Source organism: Crocuta crocuta, unplaced genomic scaffold, assembly GCF_008692635.1.
Source record: "Crocuta crocuta isolate KB4526 unplaced genomic scaffold, BGI_CrCroc_1.0 scaffold348, whole genome shotgun sequence".
In the NCBI taxonomy this organism is placed as follows: domain Eukaryota; kingdom Metazoa; phylum Chordata; class Mammalia; order Carnivora; family Hyaenidae; genus Crocuta; species Crocuta crocuta.
Genome location: NW_027529573.1, coordinates 5,945,637 through 5,968,430, shown reverse-complemented (window position 1 = coordinate 5,968,430; position 22,794 = coordinate 5,945,637). Strand labels below are relative to the sequence as shown.

Sequence of the window (22,794 nt, the reverse complement as noted above, 5' to 3'; positions counted from 1 at the left end):
AACATCCCATTTGCCGTCAAATACTGAATTCAGAATTACAGGCTTCATTAACTGAGAGTTTTGCTTATTTAAAGAAATTCTTTAATGAGGCCATTTCTTCAAAGTGAGTGCGCTGAGTTGTCCTCTCTCCCAGATTTAAACGAGGACATTTGGGAGGGTTTTTCCTCGAGGAAGATGCAAGAGGCTTTGCTTTTCTGTTTGTTTACGGTTATGTGCTTCCCCATGTAATTCAGCCCGTTGAAAGGGCCGTTCACTGCTCTAACCTTCCGAGCCCGTCCCTCGGGTTTCCTGGCCAGATCTTCTACGTGCGCCAATTTGGCTGTTCCATGGCTAATCCTCATGGGCTCTGGGATGGTGCCGGCCGATTGGGGATATTAATTATACAGTCCTCAGCCTTCTTGTGGAGGCAGGGCTTGTAAAGAATCTGTGGGGAACCTTGGCAGGAAGATTATGGAGGAAAATTAAAAACAACCCTAAGGGACGGAGGGAATCACCACCCCATCTCACCTCTTGAGCAGACAAGCTCAGAGAAGTAGCTTCCTCACCATGAAACAGGCAGAAAGTGGTCACGACGGGGTCTCTCCGGCCCCAATACCTGGTCTCTTTCCCACTCTGCTCACCTCAGAAATGGCAGCTGCTTGAAATAAGTAGGAAGCCTGTCCAGTGCGAGTGGAGAGGGGTAATTCATTCTGTGACTCACTCCCACAGCTCGGGGAGCTGCAGAGCGCCTATGAGGGGGCCAAGAAAATGGCTCACCAGCTAAAGAGGAAGTGCCACCATCTGACCTGTGACCTGGAGGACACCCACGTCCAGCTGGAGAGCCAGCAGAGCCGAAACCACGAGCTCGAGAAGAAGCAGAAGAAGTGAGTTGCGTTTAACAGCATCCCTGGGCTCCAGGGTGGGCTGCGTCGGTGCCGGGGGTCTCCTGGGGTCTCAAGGTTCTCCTCCTTGGCCCCCTCACTGCTGTTGGGGCTCCTCATCCACAAGGTGGAACCCCTCGCCTCTCATTCTGTCCCCATTTTCCTCCCCACCCCTCACACTCGATCCCTGTAAGCTTCTCCCAAGCATGAAGCAAGAAGCCGTTCTTTTCTGTACCCATCTTGCTCTACAACCAATCGACCATGTGACCTTGGGGAACTTTCTTGGCCTCTCTGGTCCTCAGCATCCCCCTTTGTCAAGTGAAGAGTTGGTTATGGAGGGCAAGGACACCCTAGCATGGTGGTTGGGGGAGCCAGCACTGATGTCAAGCCACCCCACTTCAAGTGTGAGCTGTACCTCTCTCTAGTTGCGTGACCTTGGACAAGTCATTCAACTCCCCCAGCCTCAGTTTCTTATCCTTCAGTGGGAGATGGGAATACCCCATTGTCATGAAGACAAAGTGATGTAGTTGGTAGACTCAACGGACTGAATTCTGCACCCGGGGCGGAAAATGGTGCCAGAGAGTTGGGGTGGCCCCAAATCAACTCACTCCCCTTTTCATTCGTTGCTCAGGCTCTCAGGTCACATGAGCAGCTCTGGCATAGACGGGGCACAAGATGCCAGCACTCCTGGGCTCACTTTCCCATCAGGCTGTGCTCCTAGCTCAGCAAACGGGAGAGCCTAGACTGGTAGCCAGGAGCTTCCATGGGCAAACCCTCAGTGCCTGTGCTGATCAAATCCCTGGGCATTCTGTGCCTGAAGTTCCGCAGCTTTTTTGGGGAGAGTGATGGTGCGTAGGGGTCCCTTCAGGAGTCAGCCCACCTCTAATGGAGACTTCAAGGCAGACAAATAGCCGAGACACAGCCTGGGATACAACTGGAAAACGTGACTCAGGTGGGGTTTTGCTCAGGGCACCTCTTTTCCCAGAGGCGGCAAGCTGAATTATATTTTCATAGGAGGAGCAGAGATTTTGAACTTGGTCTGCATCATTATTCTTTCTCTCACTTTGAGCTTTTTTTTTTTTTTTAAGTTTATTTATTTTGAGAGAGAGAGCATGAGCAGGGGAGGGGCAGAGAGGGAGAGAAAATCCCAAGCAGGCTCTGCACTTTCAGTACAGAGCCCGACACGGGGCTCGGACCCACAAACTGCGAGATCATGACCTGAGCCGAAGCCGAGAGTCAGACGCTTAACTGACTGAGTCACCCGGTGCCCCTAGCACTTTGAGCTGTTTCTGAGCTGACTTCTTCCTGTAAAAAANGTTGTTAGCATGCCCCCCCACCCCCCAATGAAAGGTTATTTAATCCTTTATTGATTTCTGACTCTCTTTCCTTTTCCACCTTCCTGGATATTCTGGCTGACCTTGTCCTTGCGGTGAGGAAAATGTCTTTGTCTTTCCTTGCCCATTTCCTGTGTGACCTTGTCAAATGACACCACCTCTCCAGGCCAGAGGGTGACTGATGTTTCAGAGGAGTTTAAGCAGGCCACCTGTGGCTGAGGAATAGCTCCGACAGATCCCATCTGCAGACTGAGAGGTGGGGACTCCAGCCTCCCCTGGGCTTCTGACAGCTGTGACAACTTGGCTCTCATCTGGGGCTTCTCCTGCTCTGAGAGGCTGTATGCAGGGTTCCCGCTCGCTGCTGGGGATGGGGACCGTCTGTGGAGTTTACACAGCCAGAAAATTCCATCTCTCTGGTCCTTCCTGACCCCCTTGAGCAAAATCTTTCATTCCAGTCTCTCAAGTACCTCCCTGTGGTACCCTCCTGCGAAAGATCCCATTTCTTCCTTCAAAGACTAACCCGTCCTGTGATACTTCCCTACCCCTCGGCCACCCCCTGGCAGAAATTAATTCACATTTTGATGCTCATTGCGAATGGCTGCCATTTTCTTTCAAGGTGGGCCAGCAATTCAGCAGGGAGGCTGAAGGCAATAGAAGCCTCAGTCTAATGGTGGGAATGCAGGCAAAATGGCTATAGCCAGGGAAAGATCGAGAAGCCAGCAGTACTTCTTCATAATCTCTCCAAGTTTAATAGAATTGTAGACGGAGCCACCTCCTCAGTTTGATGGGCCCTGGATGGACTCATGTCTCTGTCCCTGTCCCCAGCGTGACTTCCAGGTTCAGAGTGGCCCAACGCGTTTCCATCTGGGCTTGGCTAATTGTCACCACGGTTACCCCATGGATCACAGAGTTTGGTTCCGAGGGCCGATGGAGCTCCGAGGCTGGCTTCTTGTGGGGGGGGCCTGTGCTGGGCTCATCGACTCCCACACGTGCTGGAAGTACAACCCCAGGCCTCCCTCTGGTGGGGTAAAGCGTGTGTGCGAATCCATCTGGCCCCAGGCAGGTGGGGGTTTGGTGTGTTCCAGAAGCTGGAGTCCATAGGAGCCATTCTTTGGCATCAGGTGGCCTGTTAAGTCAAGGTCTCCCGTGAAACACCTGTCACCACTCCAACCACCCCAGTTAGAGGGGGGATTGGCTGAGGCAGTAGAGAAGCTGGCTCAAACCCACTTCCGCCACTTTGGGATTTAGGGGTGAATCACTCTGCCGCTCTGAACTTCAGTTTTCTCCTCTGTGAAATGGGTATTGTTACGTGTTTTTTGCTGAATTGTTATAGAGACTACGTGGACCCCAGCACAGAGCCCAGCGCCCTGGGACGGCTGGATCCTTATCACCATCACAGTGTTTATATTCACTGGGGAGGCTAGTGGTAGCTCTTAATGATGTCACCAACAGCCAATCAGATACCCCCTGGACTCTTCCAACAGGGGGACCCCCTCGTGCGACCCATGATCAATTTCCTCAGGACTCTGAGGCTTTGAATGACCATCTAGCTTCGAGACACATTGGATAATCTTGTAACAAGGGAGGCTTTCTCCTCACTAGGACCCTGACCCCATGCCCCGTTCAGCCCTTCTGGCCACACCAAGGTCCCTGGAGCAGTGACACTTTCTGCTGGGCCAAGGGCACGTGGCTGAGGTCACATCTTATTGGGGCTTGCCAGAGCCTTCTGTACTCATTTCCTCATCCATGAGAGTGATATGGGACCAAGGTCACTGCATGGAATGATATCAAATCCAGAAAGTTCTCCTCCAACCTGGTCCGCATTCCGGAGGGTCAGGGGGGCCCCCAGATGAGGCATTTCCTAATCCCCTGGCCATGAGGACTGCCTAGTCTCTGTGCTTTTTTTTGCTGGGGAGACAAATGAGGAGCACACTGAGTGTATTAATGTCCAGGCTTTTATCAATAATAATAATGGAGGAGATGGAATGTGAAATATCTCTTGTTTGAGCAGATATATGCATTCACTCGTTCACGGGTAGATGAGTATGAGACCCCCCCCAAACCTGGGCCTTGTAGATTTAAAGATTTCCTCGCATATATTGGCAAACCAGATAGATGCGATTTTTCTATCATTCTATATGTTTTTTTTTTTAAATCCCTTTTCCGTGTCTGTGTATACTTTTGTTCTATTATTTTTACTTATGTAATCATGTTTTACATACGGCTCCGTTATTTTTGCCGAAACTCCACGTAAACCCTAAAAGTCGCTCTCCGGCGCCCCACATTCCTACTGCCCGNCCGCTCTCCGGCCCTTCTGGCCCCTCTCCGGCCCTTCTGGCCCCCGCCCCCGTGCGCCATGACGTCTGCTCTGCTTGACAGGTTTGACATGCAGCTGGCACAGGCCCTGGGGGAGTCCGTGTTCGAGAAGGGCCTTCGCGAGAAAGTGACCCAGGAGAACACCAGTGTCCGGTGGGAACTGGGCCAGCTTCAGCAGCGCTTGAAGGTGAGGGATGGGGCCGGGGTGGGGGCGGGCATGGAACCATCCTGGCTCGTAGTTGCTGGCTTCCAGGAACTACACCCCACTCCCCACCATGCACCTGCGGGAAATAGTNGGGCATGTGGTCACATGACTCTCGGTCTCTGCCCCCTGGTCTCTAGCAAAAAGAGCAGGAAACCTCACAGCTGAAGCAGGAGGTGGAGAAGTTGCAGGCCCATAAGCGGGAGCTGGTGGGGTTGTCCTCGCTGGGAGAAAACAGTGTCGCTGGCTTGAAGGAGAGGCTCTGGAGCCTGGAATCCAGTGCCCAGGAACATGAGAGAATCCAGAACCAGCAAGAAAACACCATCAAGCAGCTGGAGCAGGTAAGGAAGCACCGTCCCAGGCTGACAGCCCGTCCCATGCTGGCTCCCACGCAGGCGGGGGCTATTGGAATGCAACACCGACACCTCACCTCACTCCGCTACTCCTCATTCTTCTATGGCTCCCTAGTACCCCCAGAGACCCTCTCAATCGCCAGGTCTGGCATTCAGACCCTCCATGATCAAACACACTCTTCCCATCCTGCAAGCATCAAGGTCACCTCAGAGAGACAGAGAGAGAGAGAGAGAGAGAGGAGAGTGAGGGAGGAGCGGAGAAGGAGAGAGAGGAGAGAATCCCAAGCAGCCTCTGCATTGTCAGCACAGAACCAGATGCAGGGCTTGAACTCACAACTATGAGATCATGACCTGAGATGAAATCAAGAGTTGGGTTGCTTGAGGCCTGAGCCACCCAGGCACCCCAGGTAGGATGAATATGTAAAGCATATGAGCCCTGAGAGCTCTGGGTAAGCAAGGTAGAGTGGTGGTTGGGGCGAGGGGGAGGGAGGAGGAGAGGGAAGGCCCAGGCACCTGCCCTTGCTTCCCACTTACCCTCACTCCATTGGTACGGAGCCCGCCAAGTATTAAGCCCAGGGTGGTGGTGGGCATCGAGGGACAGAGTCTGGAGCAGTCCAGAAAACAGAGTCCCTCACTCACTCAGCCAGCGGGAATTTATCAAACGCGGACTTTGCGTCCCGCGATGTAGCTGTAAACAAGACAGGTGTGGTCTCTCTCTGCCTTCTGGAAGTTTGCAGTCGTGCTGAGGGTCATGAGAAAGTGCAACTTGCCGATCAGGTCTTGGGAGCAGGGTGGGAGGAGCAATCAGGGAGGACTTCCTGGATGAAGCGACATTTACTGGAGGATGTGACAGGTACTGAAGAGTGAGTCCAGTTTGGCACGGAGAGAGGTCCAGGCAGGAGGAACAGCCAGCACCAAGGCCTGGAGGCAGGGAAGTCCTGCGGCTGAAGTAGGGCTGCCTCCACGTGGGGTCCTCAAGGCAGCTCAGTCGATATGACCTTAGACGAGCCCCCTGTTTTCTCTAGACCTCAGCAACCCCCCCCCCCTTCAATCCCCTGGCTTTCCCCAGCCCCAGCCAGGGCTCCATGGAGGTTCACGAAGGAGGTGGAGTGTCTGTGCGGCCCGTTAAGGGACATAGAGGATCGTGCAGTTCCCATAGCAATCCCACGTCAAGAAGGAAGCGAGCACTTGGGAAAGTGTGTTAGTTCTTTAAGACATCGCCAGGGCACCCCTGGGTGCTCAGAGGTGGAAATGTACTCCTGCCACCTCAGGGGCCTGAAAGTGAATGCGACTTTCCTAGCTTTTCACCCTCCACTGACACAGAGGCGAGGCTGACTCAACACTTCATCCGTCCTCAGCTTCACCCAAACCTTGCATGGCATTGCGCCCTTGTAGATACTGGGAGATATTTATGGATCACAATATAGCACTTTTCCCAGGGAATTTTACGTTAACTCATATACACTTGACATAAATGGCATTGTGGATGTCAGGAGTGTCCAAGAGGCTAGAAAAAAAAAAGGAAAGGAAATATTACATTTACTTGCTTAAGCTCCTCATTTTGGATTATCTCCCCATAACCCGTCATTTTAAAAGGAGGCGAGGAAAGAGGTTGACATTTAACTTGAGCTTTACTTTATGCCGGGAGCTGTAGCAGGGGCTTGGTGCTACGCTCTCCCTTTGCCTCACCACCACCGTCCTGCACAGTAGAGAGAGCTTCAACGTATAGGTTCTTGGAGCCTGGAGCCTGGAGATTTTGATGTGGTAGGTCAAGGGCAAAGCCCTAAAAATGTACATTTTTAAAAATATTGCATTGTTTAATTCTAACACGCCACAGAATTTGCGAAGCAAGAGCTTGGGTCAATCCCTCATGAATCCAAGATCAAAGAAGTATAATCTTGAACCAGAACAGGAACCCATGACTTCTGCTTCCAATTCTAGAACCTTCTAGACAACACCATACAGCTCAAACGTCATGGACTGTGGCTCTTTGTTGGCTTGGAGCAAGTTTTGGAGGCTCTTATGGAAAAGACTCACCTCCTTCATGGGACACAGCTGTTCATTATGTCTTCCAGGAGGGAGGGGACAGTCCTTTCTGTTTTCAAAAGAGAAAGTTGGACTCGTGTGCCAGGCAGTGCGCGAGGTGCTTTATGTGGGCCATCTCACTGAATTCTCATAAAGCATTTTAAGGTTATTGTTTTCCGCAGAGAAGAGTAATCAGAGGCAAAGTGAGTTGTGTTCAAGGTGACATTCTGGGCAAGTGATCTCCCTCTGAAAGCTTTCATTCCTTCATAAATCAACTTTTGTTCTATCATCCAGCCACCCACCTACCCACTCATTCAAAACACCATCAAGGATGCTTGCTCTGGGAGGACACATTTGCTTCATCATTTATTTTTTTAAATTTTTTTATGTTATCTTATTTTTGAGAGTGAGAGACAGAGCACAAGTGGGGAAGGGGCAGAGAGAGAGGGAGACAGAATCAGAAGCAGGCTCCAGGCACCGAGCTGTCGGCACAGAGCCCGACGCAAGGCTTGAACTCACGAACTGTGAGTTCATGACCTGAACCAAAGTCGGACGCTCAGCCAATGGAGCCACGCAGGTGCCACCCCCAGTTTTTAAAAAAATTTATGACATATACTTCATCTTAAAGTGTCAAGAAGCAGATTCCTAGGTGACTTAGTTGGTTAAGCATCTGACTCTTGATTTCGGCTCACATCATGATCTCACGGTTCGTGGGATTGAGCCCCGCGCAAGGATCTGGGCTGATGGTGCAGAAGCTGCTTTGGATTCTCTCTCTCCCTCTCTCTCTGCCCCTCCCTTGCTTGTACGCTCTCTCTCTTTGTCTCAAAATAACTAAATAAACTAAATAAAGCTGTTGAGAAGGATGCTGAGGATTCTTCCGTCTAAACTCACAGAAAATAGCCTGATGGATTAGTGATGATTGTAGCGACCACAGGAAGGGATAGATAGAGGCAGCATGTGGGCTATTTACCTACCGTTTCTGACCTTCCCGGGGACCTGTGGGGGCTTCCGGACTCTCATCCCTGTGCCCCAGAAATGAAAAACGCAGCTGGGGTACCGCAGGTGACATGGCTGGTGCGGGTCGCCCTCACGCACTGTCCTTGCTGCCCCCAGGTCCGCCAACGGTTTGAGCTAGAGATGGAGCGGATGAAGCAGATCCACCAGAAGGACCGTGAGGACCAGGAGGAGGAGCTGGAAGATGTCCGTCAGTCCTGCCAGAAGCGGGTATGTGCCCCTCGGGACCTCGCACGTCCAGCCTGGGGTGCCACCTTCCTTAGAGCGTGGGGTGGGACTCCAGCGCCTGGGGACCGACTCCTTCTGCCACCACTTTAGCTGTCAAGGGTCCTAGAGCAATATGGTCCTGGAGCTTCCAGAAGCCTCTGGAACTCTCAAGCATAATCACCCCAAGATTTCTGCCCAAAGCCCATACTTCCATGTGACTTAGACCTTGGGGAAGGACTCCCACATCTCAAGACGGGGACCTGTCCTTTCTGGCTATTTCCTTTACGAACAATTTCTCACGCTTCATCCGAGCTCCTGCTCGGACATTTCAAACAGTGGATGAGAAAGCAAGAAGCCCTTGAAATCTTACCATCTAGAAACCATCATTATTACTATTTTAAATTAAAAGAAATTTTTTTTTACATTTATTTACTTTTGAGAGACAGGGGGAGAGACGGAGCACAAGTGGGGGAGGGACAGAGTGAGCAGGAGACACGGAATCCGAAGCAGGCTCCAGGCTCCAAGCGGTCAGCATAGAGCCCTATGCAGGGCTCAAACCCACGAACTGTGAGATCATGACCTGAGCCGAAGTCGGACGCTTAACCGACTGAGCCACCCAGGCGCCCCTGTTACTATTTTAAAAGTCATTTAGTATCTCTCTGTCTTGGTAGACACATACATGCACATACATATTGTTGAGATACCATTTTATCTGAAGGCGGTCATGCTGTCTTGAAGCCTTTCACTCAGCAGTTTGTCCTTGGCCTCTCTCCTCTTTCCGGGTCAGTAAACACCGGTCTACTGTACATACTTAAGAGCTTCAAAGCAGAGTCCACACGCTGTCATTTGTTCAACCAGTCCCCTGTGGCTGGGCATTCAGGATTTTTGGATCATCTGTTATTGTAACCAATGCTGAGATAAACACCCTTATGGATGCATTGACTGACGTGAATGTAAGATGAGTCCTTTCAGTGGAGGGGCTGGAACGCTTTGGGGTCTGGCTCAGTTAATAGGTTTTCTTGCTGCGGGACCCCTGCAGATCTTTGGTGGCTCTGTGTACCTTTGAATCTCCAAGAGGGGGCCTAGGAGCATTCCTAACACTGACTCCTGCTCTTGGCTCCCTAGGCGGACTGTCTACGGAGACGTCCAGACTGTAGGGCTTAAGGGCCTGGGTGTTGGAATTCCCAGACTCTTGGTTTGGTCTCGATCTTTGCTTTTCCACTTTACCAACTGTGTCATCTTGGAAAGGTGATTTAAAAGCTTCAACTCCTACTAAAGTCCATCCTATTCCTTGGCTCCTTGCTCTGTATCCAGTGCTGGTCACTCACGGCCTGTGTAGAAGCTGCACCAGAAAGCCAGTGTTGCTACTTAATTTGGAGTCATGGCGGCTTGGGTCAAGCCCAGCGTCATCCGCTACCAAGCGTGGGGCATTGCAGAGACCACGTGACCTCGCTAGTAAGCTCCACTGATCTCATCTGTGGAACGGGATAACATGGCTATTTGCAGGGTCACAGTGAAGGGCAGGGAGAGCACGGATGGGGAGACATTGCATGGTTTTGTGATGTGATCCTTGTGACGGATGCTTAACGAGCAATATTGGTGTGCGTGCCGGTTTCCAGGCTGTGAACCAGCCAGGCGGTTGGCTTGCTCCTGGGTGTGATTCATCCAGCCGGGAGGAGCAGGGTGTGGGAGGACTTGGCACCCCAAGGGGCTCACAGCTGAGAGCATCGTCCTGGGCAGGACTGAGGGCGCCTTGTGGCTGTCAGAGCCTTGGCAGAAGATGGGCATCTAGCCGACACGTCCCCGGCAGATCTGACTGCTGTGTGCCCTGACCTGACTCCGGGGTAGTGTTTGAGAGCCAAGCCCGTTTTTCACCCCCAGTGGATGATGCCACTGTAGCTGCTGCCTGACTGCTCTTTAAATACTCTTTTTTGGGGTCCCATCAAAGCTCCACCCCTCTGGAGGTTCACATGGATGATCCCGAGGAACGGAGTGCATTCCTTCCCAAACTCCCCAGGGTTGGAAAGAGTCAGTGGTTTTTGGACTCATCCAGACTTCTATGCCCCATTGCCTTCCGGAGACTCCGTTTTCTCATCTGTAAAATTGGAGCAATGATAGAAAATGTTCCGCCTTCCTGGGCTATTGTACCGAAGAGATAAAAGACTGGGAAGTACCTTGTAAACTGGAAAGTGTGGGGAGTTTGCACGAGGGGGCCAGTTATTACCCATCTGGGAGAAACAAATGGGAAACTTTGAACACCCAGTGGGTGCCAGGCACCAGGCTGGGTTCTTTATGTCCATCCGTTTATTTGCCCCTCTGAGGAGCACTGTAAAGATCGATTGTCCTGGTTCACAGGTGAGGAAACCAGAGTTCACAAAGGTGAAGTGAGTTGTCCAAAGTTGCCCAGCCAGGAAGCAGCAAAGCTAGGACTTGAACTTAGGTCCGTCTCGTTCCAAAGCCTGGTCTCTTAACCAAAATACTAGAGGGGCACCTGGGTGGCTCAGTCGGTTAATCGTCCGACTTCGGCTCAGGTCATGATCTCACGGTTTATGGGTTCAAGCCCCGCGTAGGCTCTGTGCTGACAGCTCAGAGCCTGGAGCCTGTTTCGGATTGTGTATCTCCCTCTCTCTCTGACCCTCCCCTGCTCACGCTATCTCTCTCTCTCTCAGAATTAAATAAAACATTAAAATTCTTTTTTAAAAAAAACAAAATACTAGATTGAAATTTTTTTTCTTTTGCAAACATTTGGACCGTGGAAGGCCATTTTAGGAAGCATTGATAGAAGTCAGCCTTAGGCGATGTTGCTGCATCCATTAGTGCACATGAACTTGCCAAAGGCTCTGATAAGTCTTGCACTGAAGAAACTATTAACTCAGATTCTAGCACGGACTTTCGTCCATCCTTCACCTACATTCCCATCACCCTTGTGAACACCAAGGGGAAACATCCCACAGAGCACACTCCAGGAAATTTGGCCTTGCTTGACATATAGTTTTTATTATTTTGTGTATTTTTCTTAAAAATTTTTAAATTTTTTAAATGTTTATTTATTCTTGAGAGATAGAGAGAGACAGAGCACAAGCAGGGGAGGGGCAGAGAGAGACACAGAACCTGAAGCAGGCTGTCAGCACAGAACCCGATGCGGGGCTTGAACCCATGGACTACAACATCATGACCTGAGCTGAAATCGGACACCTAAACACTTTTTTAAATGTTTGTTTATTTTTGAGAAAGAGAGGTGGGGAGGAGGGGCAGAGAGAGAGGGAGACACAGAATCTGAAGCAGGCTCCAGGCTCTGATCTGTCAGCGCAGAGCCCAACATGGACCTCGAACTCACGGACCATGAGATCATGACCTGAGCCCAAGTTGGAAGCCCAACCAACTGAACCACCCACATGCCCCTCTTTTTCCAAATATGAATTTTTCAAATGAGTTTCAGCTTTGCCTGTCTTCCCTCTAAAAGCAGATGCAAGCAGAGTGCCTTGTTTCTCTCTCTGTTAAAAGAAAGTTCTGAAACGAACTTGCTTTCTACCTAAGTGACCATCAATCAGTGCTTTTTTGCCCCTCCATGGGTCAGGAGATGGAAGCCCTCAGTCCCTTCCCGTGCGCCCTCAGGTGAAGGTTGCACCATTTCTGAGGCATTCTAAAAGTACCGCAGAGCATCACGGGTGCCCTGACCTGGGGCCCCAGTGAGGTGGAGATGTGACCCAGAGCCTCCTGAGGCTTTTCCGTGGACAGATTTATAAAGGGAGAGGGTGAGGTCAGAGAAAGGTGTTTTTCTCCTTACGACAAGCACTCACATGGGCTTCACATGTCGCGCTGCTCAGCTCCATCTCTCTTTCTCGCCATGGCAGGGAATCGATTGTTTTAGCCCTCAGGTGGGAAAGCTGATGGCTGTCTGGGGTGGCAGAAGAGCTGGGAGCAGAAGATAGAGCCTTAACGGCTCTCAGCCACAACTCACTCAGGAGTGTGTGCCTGACAGCTTCTCTCTCAGTTTACCCATCTGTGAAACAGGGTCACCGATAGCATGGAAAGGCAGGTGAAGGGGAGGGGGAGATAACACGTAGGAGAGAGGCTGGTGGGGAGGAGGGTGTGCAAAGCGGTTACAGTTGGGGTGTTTGCTTCGGTGGGGAAACTCCTGCCTTTGAGGAGTGGCTAGAGAAATCAGAGTCAAGTGTAAATGGACTGAGTTCCTTGTAACCAAATGTCTTAGTCCATTTGGACTACTGTAATGGAAAATCATAGACCGCGGGCTGGACACAAAACTCACTTGTCACGATTCTGGGGGTCGGCAAGTCCAAGATCAAGTGGCCGGCAGATTGAGTGTCTGGTGAGGGCCCTCTTCCCGGTTTACCGACACGGGGACAACCATCTTTTTGGTGCATCCTCACATGATGGAGAGAAGCAGAGGAAGCAGGCTCTCTGCTGTCTCTTATTTTTCTTTTAATGTTCATTTATTTATTTTTGAAGAGAGAGAGTGTGTGCATGCGTGCTAGTGGGGGAGGGGCAGAGAGAGAGGGAGGTGGAGGATCCAAGGTGGGCTCTGGCCCACAGCACAGAGCCGGGGCTTGAACTCACGAGCGTTGAGATCACGACCTGAGCTGAAGTTGGATGCGTAACCAACTGAGCCACCCAGGCTCCCCTCTGCTGTCTCTTCTTATAAAGGACACTAACCCCAGCATGGGGGCTCCACCCTCATGAACTTCATCTAAACCCAATTATCTCCTAAAGGCCCATCTTCAACGAGTCCTGTGTCAGAGTGTTAGAATTTCAACATAGGAAGTTTGGAGAGACCCGAACTCATAGTCCGTGACACCACGTAATCTCAAAGGCAGACTTCTTTTTAACAGCATGGATTCCCGGTCTCTTTAATAAAGAAGGTGGCTGCATGTTAATACACCAGAGATAATGTCGTGCGGAGGCTTTAAAAGTCAGAATGCTTAGATCCACAAATACTCGAGCAGGATCGTGGCATAGGAAGGAGGAAACACCTGTTAGGGAAGGGGGGGATCTCGGGGGGGGCGCTTCACAGCGGATGGCAGGGGCTCCCCATAAGCGGCCGGCTCTCCCCATCGTAGTCAGGCTCCCGGGCTTCTGGGCTCCTGGGTTCTCTGACAGAGACGCCAGGGCGGCCTCTGTGGAGCTGGGCAGGGGGCCGTGAGCTTCACAGCCCTCCCGCCCTCCGGAGGGTCCCTGCCTCGTGGACTGTGTCTGGAAGGAGCTCATGCAGCCCATGTGTGTGTCCGCAGCTCCGCCAGCTGGAAATGCAGCTGGAACAAGAATACGAGGAGAAGCAGATGGTCCTCCATGAGAAGCAGGATTTGGAAGGCTTGATTGGAACCCTCTGCGATCAGGTAAGCGGCAGACACCAGCAGGCGCTTTGAGAGAACGCAGTCCCTGCCCCCAGGCACTGGGAGAGACTCGGATTCAGGGGGAGGGAATGCCAGAGGCCGGTCGTTTCAGCCAGCCTCCCCAGTGCCCTCGTCCCCATCAATTCCGGCCCTGTCCCCACTCACTGGCTCTTCAAAGGACACCTTCTGGGGTCCACATACAGCGGAGTTCTTGGAAGAACCATGAGAACACGTGGGGTGGGCCCCTCCAGAAGTGGCGGACGAGGTCGCCTTGCCTTCGGCAGGCTGGCGGGGAGAGGGCGGAGGCAGCCCTTGCTTCAGCGGGGTGGCCGAGAACGGTCGCTCTGTCCACAGCTGGCCTTGTGAGCACAAGCCCGTTGCCAGAGGCAGCAGACTCAGAGTCAGGCAAATATGGCTTTAAGCCCTCGCCAGGCCACTTCCGTCCGCCTGGCTCGGGGTGAGCTAATTCACGGCCCTGAGCTTCTGGAAGGTGGAGTCCCGGGGGACGTTGCCACATCTGGACACGAAGGTTCTCAGCTGCAGCCCTGTGGACACTTCAAGCCACACCATCCTTTGTCGTAGGGAGGCCGTCTCGCGCTTCGTACTATGTTCCGCAGTGTCCCTGGCCTCTGCCTGCTGTGCACCAGCAGCCCACCATTCCCCTTGCCTGGTGACAACCAGAAATGTCTACAGACCTCACCAAAGGCCCCTTGAGCACAGAGTCAGAAAACCACAGCTGTAAAGAAAGCAGCCCGCAGGGCCCGGCCCCAGCCCCTGGTTTCCCAGCTGGGAGGAATCGCTCCTCCGTCTCCCCCAAATTCCTTTCCCTGCCTATAGTACCGCAGCGTGGAATGTCAGCATTGGGGGGGACGCCCGTGGCTTCTACGATGCCTCTGAAAGCATCACGGGAGTGTATTTTAATGGATGTGCTCAATGTGCCTTCATTGCCTTTTAATTAGCAGGGCCCTCGCTGTCAATCACCAGAGTTACCCCTTCTGCTCATGAAGGAATGTGGGCCCCTCTTCAAACGGCCAGCTAGGACAGCCAGGCCCTAGACAAATAGGTGCTCATTCTGGATTTTTTAAAATTGATTAAATGAGTGAATCCTAGCGCAGCATCACTACAGCATTGAGCATCGAGGTCAGGAGCGGAAGGAGGCAACGGGAAAGCTTCGACATCATCCTTCTCTGAATTTTCTAGTTTCTCAGCCACGCAAACTGGGGCCATTGAGTGCAGAGCCATTGGGGTTACTCTTTCATTAGCACTCGTGCAAGAGAGCCCAGCCCGATACTTGATTCTAGAACGAGAGCGGGGAGATCACTGGGAGAAGGTGGCGTTCTATTCACCAGGGTCCGGGGGAGCTAACAAAGTAGGTAAACTAGGAAGGAAAGACTTTTATAGATATTGCTGAAATGAAACATCTTCTGTGCAAAGGGAAGGTGCTTTGAGATGAATAAAATGCTAATTTTGTGTTAGTCACCAAGCTGGGGCCTCTAAATAAATGATCACATTTGGTAATCTTTAATGTTTTATTAAGACACTTGCCAAACACACGGAAAAAGTAGAATGAATAATGGAATTCATGCTTATGCACCAAGCACCCACGGCTCACATAAATTAAAGCTTTGCTGTATTACATTCAGATATTTTTTAAGGAAAGGAAACATACTGCAAAAACCAAGGTGGCCCCTTGGTTTCCATCCCTCCTTCCTTCTTCCTTTCCTCCCAGAGGAAGGCAACGTGGATTCCACTGCATGTGTACTTAATCTTAACCACGGGGGCACCTGGGTGGCCCAGTACATTAAGCATCCGACTTCGGCTCAGGTCATGATCTCGTAGTTTGTGGATTCGAGTTCCGCGTCAGGCTCTGTGCTGACAGCTCAGACCCTGGAGCCTGCTTCCGATTCTGTGTCTCCCTCTCTCTCTGCCCCTCACCCTCAAAAACAAATAGACTTTAAAGATTTTTTAAAAACGTAACCACATGCATACAGTACATATGACTTTGCATTTTACTTTGTTCCCTTCTGTACCATGTTTATGAGGTCAGTTCATGATAATCCACGTAGCTCTAATTCATTCATCTGAACTGCTACACAATATTCTTTTTACTTTTAATTCCATTCTTCTGCTGGTGGATATGTAGTTATCTTCATTCAGGGACACAAAACCGCAGGTCCTAGGCTTATATCTGTGTCGCTGGGCACGTGGGCCAGAGTTTCGCCAGGGTATGCATATATCTTGAAATTACATTTTTAGGTGCATCTAAGCTTATTATTGTTTTCTTTCCTTAGCAGATTGTTTTGATTATTAAATGGCCCCTCTTTGTGTCACCTTATTCTATTTTGCTTGATTTCTTTTAGTTAGTTTGTCTGCAAGACATTTCTTTTATCCCTTCAGGTTCAACCTTTCCAAATGTGTGTGTATGTAAATGTGTTTTGTTTAATTCACTGTTTTTAGTCTTGAAGTTTTTATACAAGAATCTAATTCATTTAGATCTATTGGAATAACTAATATAAATGAAGTTATTTCTATTCTCTTATTTTGTGTTTAATATTTGTTGGTTTTACACCCAGTGTTCATCCTAACAAGTNTGTGTATGGTGTGAGAAAATGATCTAGTTTCATTCTTCTGCATGATGCTGTCCAGTTCTCCCGGCACCATCTGTTAAAGAGGCTGTCTTTTTTCCATTGGACATTCTTTCCTGCTTTGTCAAAGATTAGTTGGCCATACATTTGTGGGTCCAATTCTGAGTTCTCTATTCTATTCCAGTGGTCTGTGTCTGTTTTTGTGCCAATAAGATACTCTCTTGATGATGACAGCTTCGTAGTAGAGGCTAAAGTCTGGGATGGTGATGCCTCCCATTTTGGTTTTCTTCTTCAATATAATTTTGGCTATTCAGGGTCTTTTGTGGTTCCATATAAATTTTAGGATAGTTTGTTCTAGATTTGAGAAGAATGCTGGTACAATTTTGATTGGGATTGCATTGAATGTGTAGATTGCTTTGGGTAGTAATGACATTTTAACAATATTTATTCTTCCAACCCATGAGCATGGAATGTTTTTCCATTTCTTTGTGTCTTCTTCAATTTCCTTCATAAGTTTTCTATAGTTTTCATCCTACAGATCTCCTATATCTTTGGTTAGGCTTATTCCTAGGTTTTTTTTAATGTTTATTTTCGAGAGAGAGTCAGGGATACAGCATGAGCAGGGGAAGGGTGGAGAGAAAGGGAGACACAGAATCCAAAGCAGACACCAGGCTCCGAGCCATCAGCAAGAGCCTGATGCGGGGCTCGAACTCACAGACTGTAAGATCATGACCTGAGCTGAAGTTGGACACGCAACCAACTGAGCCACCCAGGTGCCCCAATGTTTGTTTAATTTTGAGAGAGAGTAAGTGTGTGAGCTGGGGAGAGGCAAAGAGAGAGGGGGACACAGAATATGAAGCAGGCTCCAGGCTCCAGGCTCCGAGCTGTTAGCACAGAGCCCAACATGGGGCTTGATGTCCTGAACCATGAGATCGTGACCTGAGCTAAAGTTGGATGCATAACCGACTGAGCCACTCAGGTTCCCCTCTTTGTTTCTTCTTTTTTTCGTTTCCTGCTTTTGGATACTTTGATAATGTTTTCTATGATCCCTTTTGTTCTATGCTTGTTCTAAACTACAAACCATGTTTCTATTCTTGTGGTAGATAACTATTTAATTATATTTTTTCTAACGTACTGTATTTGATTTTTACAACAATGCTGTAGGATAGGTATTATTAGTTCCTTCATAAATGATAAAAGTGAAGCTTAAAAGCTAAAAGAAATTTCCCAAGATCATATAGCTTGTTAGTGGCCCAAGTGGGTTTGAAATGGGGTCTATATCATTTGAAAGTCCCGTATTTTTAAAACCTAGCACTATGCTGCTAAAAAATGATTAAGGTCCTGGGGCACCTGGGTGGCTCAGTGGGTTAAGTGTCTGACTTCAGCTCAGGTCATGATCTGACAGCTCGTGAGTTCGAACCCTGCATTGGGCTCTGTGCTGACAACTCAGAGACCAGAGCCTGCTTTGGATTCTGTGTCTCACTCCCTCTCTGCCCCTCCTCCACTCATGCTCTCTCTCTCTCTCTATAAAAAATATATAAACATTACAAATTTTTTTAAATGATTAAGGTCCAAAAAAAAAAAAAGATTAAGATCCAGTTAGTTAGAATCATACTTTTGTTGACTGTGTTGATTTTTTAAAGAATGTTATCCATTCTCTCTCCTAGCCTCAATTTCCCCATCTGTAAAGTGACTTGATTAACCCTAATGGCATTTCCAGATTATGTTTTTAAAGGGCTCAGAGGGGTCTTTGGCAACAGACGTTCTTTTTAAATGTTTATTTATTTTTGAGAGAGAGAAAGAGAGTGAGCAGGGGAGGGCTGGAGAGAGAGAGAGGATCTGAAGTGGGCTCTGGGCTGACAGCAGAGAGCCTGATGCGGGCTCCAACTCACCAACCGTGAGACCATGACCTGAGCCAAAGTCAAATGCTTAACCCACTGAGCCACTCAGGTGCCCCGACAACAGACATTTGACAACTGCTCCGGACAATTTGGCTTCATGATAAATGCTGAAACAGTTGAGGTTTGAATATAGTTCCCCACAACAACACTAAACATCATTTAGATTTATTGGTTAATTATTCACCAGCTTTATCCAAATTAGAATCTTTGTACTACAGAATGCAAACTTGCAGAATGACATTTATTTCCCATTAACCTAATGAGCTTCCTCTCTCTCTCTTTTTTCCCCTCCTCTCTTGTGGTGACTCATTATGAAGAGGAGGGTGACTTGGTCCGAGATTTTGCTGTGCGTTTTCTTTGCAAAGGCCCCTCTACAAAGGAGATGGGGTGGTTGTATTTTCAGGGTCTTCCTGGCAGTACGCTGCTAGAATCTGAGCCATGGTCAGTCCCGTCATTTAGGGAGTGACCATGATGCCAACCTGCCCCGGAGGCGAAGGAATGCTCTTTACACGGGGGATGGGTAAAGAGCAAGAACAGGTATAAAAATAAGACAGATGCCAGTAGGCCTCTTGAATGGAATCACGGTAATGAACCGGGGCTCGAATGAGTGATTCCGGATTCAGGTTCCCCCAGGCTCTGCCGTGCAGTGGTTAGAGACTTGCATTCTAATAGTGCGCCGCCCAGGTTCATGCACAGCCATTCCGCAACCTTGGGTAGAGAGAGCACCTACTCTCTCCATGTCAATTTTATCAGCCGTACCTCCACTTTCCTGTGGCGGTACCTACTTAGGAGTCCCACGCAGCTCACAAGACATGAGCCGGCCCCAGGCCACCTGACCCACCTCCGTGTTCTACGCCCTCATGCCGATCACTCAGAACCAGATCTACAAGACGTTCCCAGCCTTCTGTCATTGCTCACGCCATGGCTTCTTCTTGGAACACCCTTCCCACACCTCACCTGGCTCTCACTTACCTAAGACCCTTCCGGATCCCATCCCAGCCTGAGCTGGGTGACACTCCTCCATGCCTCTACCACACTTTCCCTTAAATTAAAAAGCAGAACATACCTCTTTGACCATACATTTCACTAAAATTACCTCTTTCTGGCCAGGACAGCTGCATTCCTATCCAAACTCTTCCACTTCCTAGCTGTGTGGTCATGGGCTGGTTACTGCCCCCCTCTGTGGGCATCAGCTTCATCACCTGTAAAATGGGCCTCAGAATACTGCATCCCTCGTAGATTCTTCATGAGGACCAAACGTGTTAATTTCCCTAAAGGGTTTCGAACAGGGTCTGACACTTAGAAATCTCTCTATAAATGTAAGCTATTACTGCTTCTCTAAAGGCAATAGTAATAATGTCTATTTTTAAGAGATTGTCACAGAAGTTAGATGCAGTAACATGTGACAAAGGGCCTGGCACAATGCCCAGTCCTGATCTCAGCTCAGCAGGTGAGGTTATATAACGTATACATTCATATATATATACGAACAGCATTTAAAACTTAACAAAGCAATACATCTGAGAACAAAGAGGCTATATTCGAAGAACCAACTCATTCTTCAAAGAATCCAAAGCCGGTCGCCAAGAAATAGGAACGCACAATCTAGAGGAGTGCATTCTAGGTCATCAGACAATACTCATAATTCTTTATATTTGTGAAGCCCTTGACAGCATACAAAGTGCTTTCTGATCCATTATCATGCCTGGTCTTTGTCTTATCTCAACAGGGAGGGTAGAGGTTTTTTTCACCTTATTTTTGTCGACAAGGAGATTTGGGTGCAGAGAGGTGGCAGGATTCCACCATGCTTCCCAATGCTAGCAAATGGCAAGCCAGGGGTGAAAACCTGGGCTGCCCCATTCTAAACCCTACCTTCTTTCTAGAATATTCTGGGGCATTCTGAGCATCCCAGGAAATGGTTGTTGAGAGGCACAGGTATCCAGGTGTGTGGAAATTGGGTCCCACTGTTGAAACATACCTACACCCCATTTTCTTGAAAGCTCATCTGGTAAATGGTGCTGTATTCTTTCTGCTAGTCTCTGGAGAGTCCTAGAAGGGAGCTGTTAGTTTCTTTCTTTTTTTTTTTTTTTCAATTATTTATTTTGAGAGAGAGAGAGAGAGAGAGAGAGAGCACTAGCAGGGGAGGGGCAGAGAGAGAGAGGGAGAAAGAGAGAATCCCATGCAGGCTCTGCACAGGCAGTAAGAGCTCAGCATGGGACTTGAACTCATGAACCGGGAGCCAAAACCAAGAGTCGGATGTTTAACTGCTGGAGCCACCCAGGTGCCCCAAGGGGCTGTTAGCTTCTTCCAGACTTTCAGAGATGCTCACTAGTGCTTTTCCAGTCGGCGCCGTTTCTAGGTGAGACTGTGGGCTGTCGGTGTCTCTTGTCGGGCCTCTGGGGATCCCGCCCCTCCTTCTGGTGGCCACTGAGAGTTGTCACCCTCCTGGTGCCAAGTCCAGAAACGTGGCTTCTGTAGGGGCCCCTGGACAACTGCCTGCTCAGAAGGCCTACAAATTCAGGGATTCGGGGGATGGAATGTGCCCACTTGTTGGGTAACATCTTTTTGCAGAAAATGAACTAACGCCTTAACCTGGAAAGGAGACCAGCTCAAGGGACAGCAAGCCTTGACTTAGATCTCCAAAAGCAGCACAGCTATTTTCAATACTATTTACGGAAGTGTAACATGCATGCAGAGGAGCACACCGGACCCCTCCCTTTCAGCTCAATGAATTGTCATAAACTCCGAGAAGTACCAGCCACAAGAGTAGCATTAACAGATGCTCCCGATTTCTTCTGCCCTATCTAGCCCCTGACCCTGTAGGGTAACTGCTGTCCTCACTTCTGTCACCAGAGGGCCTCACCTGACCTGCAGGCTCTTACAAGGTGGGGAGAGGCCATATTGATGGCTTTGGTGCCAAGGATGAGACACGGTGACTTTGGAGCCTTACAGGCTGTGATGGCAGCTATGGGCACAGGTTATTAGGCCTCCGGCTAAACACCTTTCTGATTCCCGTGACAGCCCCCTGTGGTCGATGCCATTCCCATTTTGCGGGTGTGGAAACTGAGGCTCGGGGAGAAGCATTTTGTCCAAGGTCCCACAGTGTGAGAGGTGGGGGCAAGATTTAAACCCAGGGAAGTCTGGTTCCGGAGAACTTGGACCCTGGCCACTGCTCTGCTATCTCAGCTCACGAGAGCCTTCCCTTGGCTTCCAGATCGGTCATCGGGACTTTGACGTGGAGAAGCGTCTCCGGAGGGACCTCAAAAGGACTCATGCGCTATTGTCAGACGTGCAGCTCCTTCTGGGGAGCATGGAGGATAGCAAGACGTCGGTCAGCAAGGAGGAGCTGGAGAAGGTGCACAGCCAGGTGGGTGTCGTGGGTCCCCTCGGGACCAGGCTGGGGAGGATGCTGCAGCCCGCCAGGGGATGGGGATGGCTGCGGCCACAGCACTGCCATCTGACCTGCAGGAAGAGTGAGACACCGCGGGGCTGAGCGGGTCACATGCAGGGGGCTTATAAATGAGAACGAGGGGATTGTAAACGACCAGGGAGTCCAGTTCCCTTCTTCAGGGCTGAGGCAGAAGGCATCCCGAGGGCGTGGTCAGATAGGTCAGATAGGGGGACTACAGCAGAATGGCTTAGGGCAGCGCGCGTGCGCGTGTCGTGTGGTGGCCGCCCAGGCTGGGTATGAAACAACGGGTAATGGTGCTGATAAAGCAAAGCCTGAACCACCACCAGCAGCAGCCATTTGCCAATTAGAATTGTAATGATGTTGATCTCTGGCTGTCATCTTCTGGAGCGCCCACCATGTAGCACTTGCTGTATCTAGGCTGGTGGGTCGAGTTCTCCACCGAGGTCTCCAGGGTTCTCAGCTCCATTTTCCAAAGGGAGGTGACTGGGAGGCAAGAAGGGGAGGAGACCCACCCGAAGGCAGGCAGCTAGAAAGTGTCAGAGCCGGGATTCGAACTCAGGGCTGCACCTTCCCCGGCTGCCTCAGGGGAGGACTGGACGCAGATGGGAGGTGAGACCAGGCAGGAGCCAAGGACTGGGGGAGATGCAGCGGGCGCAGCCCAGGGAGGCAAGGGGTTGAGGGGGTGAGGAGATCAGATCCCGCAGAGGGGATGCGGGACTTGGGGAGAGAGGTCCCACAGTGGAATATCACAGCAGGGACATAAGGTGCTACCTGACCGCATGGGGGGTGAGCTGGAAACAACGCAGGGGCGCTCAGAGCCCCACTGGGGGTGTGGTGCCCGTGCATTCGGGGTTACTTCTAAGCCCCACACTGTCCTGCTAATAAACCACATGTGCTGAAGCCAGGCGTGGAGAGATGGAAGGCATTTCCTGCTGCCCTCACCACCTCCCCTTCCCAGAGCGTTGCCCTCCCTTCTTCTTCCTTCTCTGGCCTTCTGTCACGTAGCCTCAGTCCTGCGTGACATGGCTGCGGGCTTCTCTGTCTCCACGGAATATCCCCAGGGACTTAGATGGGTGATCTGTACTTTCTGGACTCTCAGGCGAAACGATATACTTCCTGAGGGCAAGACTATGCTTTAATCATGTCGGATGACACCTATCCCGTCCATCGCACATAATAAACACTGACTAAATGCCTGCCTGTTGAATTCAATGGCGTCATCCACCTCGTTTGA

At 50.2% G+C, this 22,794-nt stretch overlaps 1 protein-coding gene across 1 annotated transcript in view; it reads left to right on the top strand.

Annotated features, from left to right (window-relative positions):
• Window positions 1-22,794, top strand: part of MYO18B (myosin XVIIIB) — a 240,724-nt gene that overhangs the window by 123,343 nt on the left and 94,587 nt on the right. The window contains 6 exon segments of the mRNA XM_077761677.1: window positions 709-863; window positions 4,574-4,697; window positions 4,853-5,053; window positions 8,204-8,314; window positions 13,561-13,665; window positions 21,363-21,515. Of these exon segments, the coding sequence (XP_077617803.1) occupies window positions 709-863; window positions 4,574-4,697; window positions 4,853-5,053; window positions 8,204-8,314; window positions 13,561-13,665; window positions 21,363-21,515 (849 nt within the window).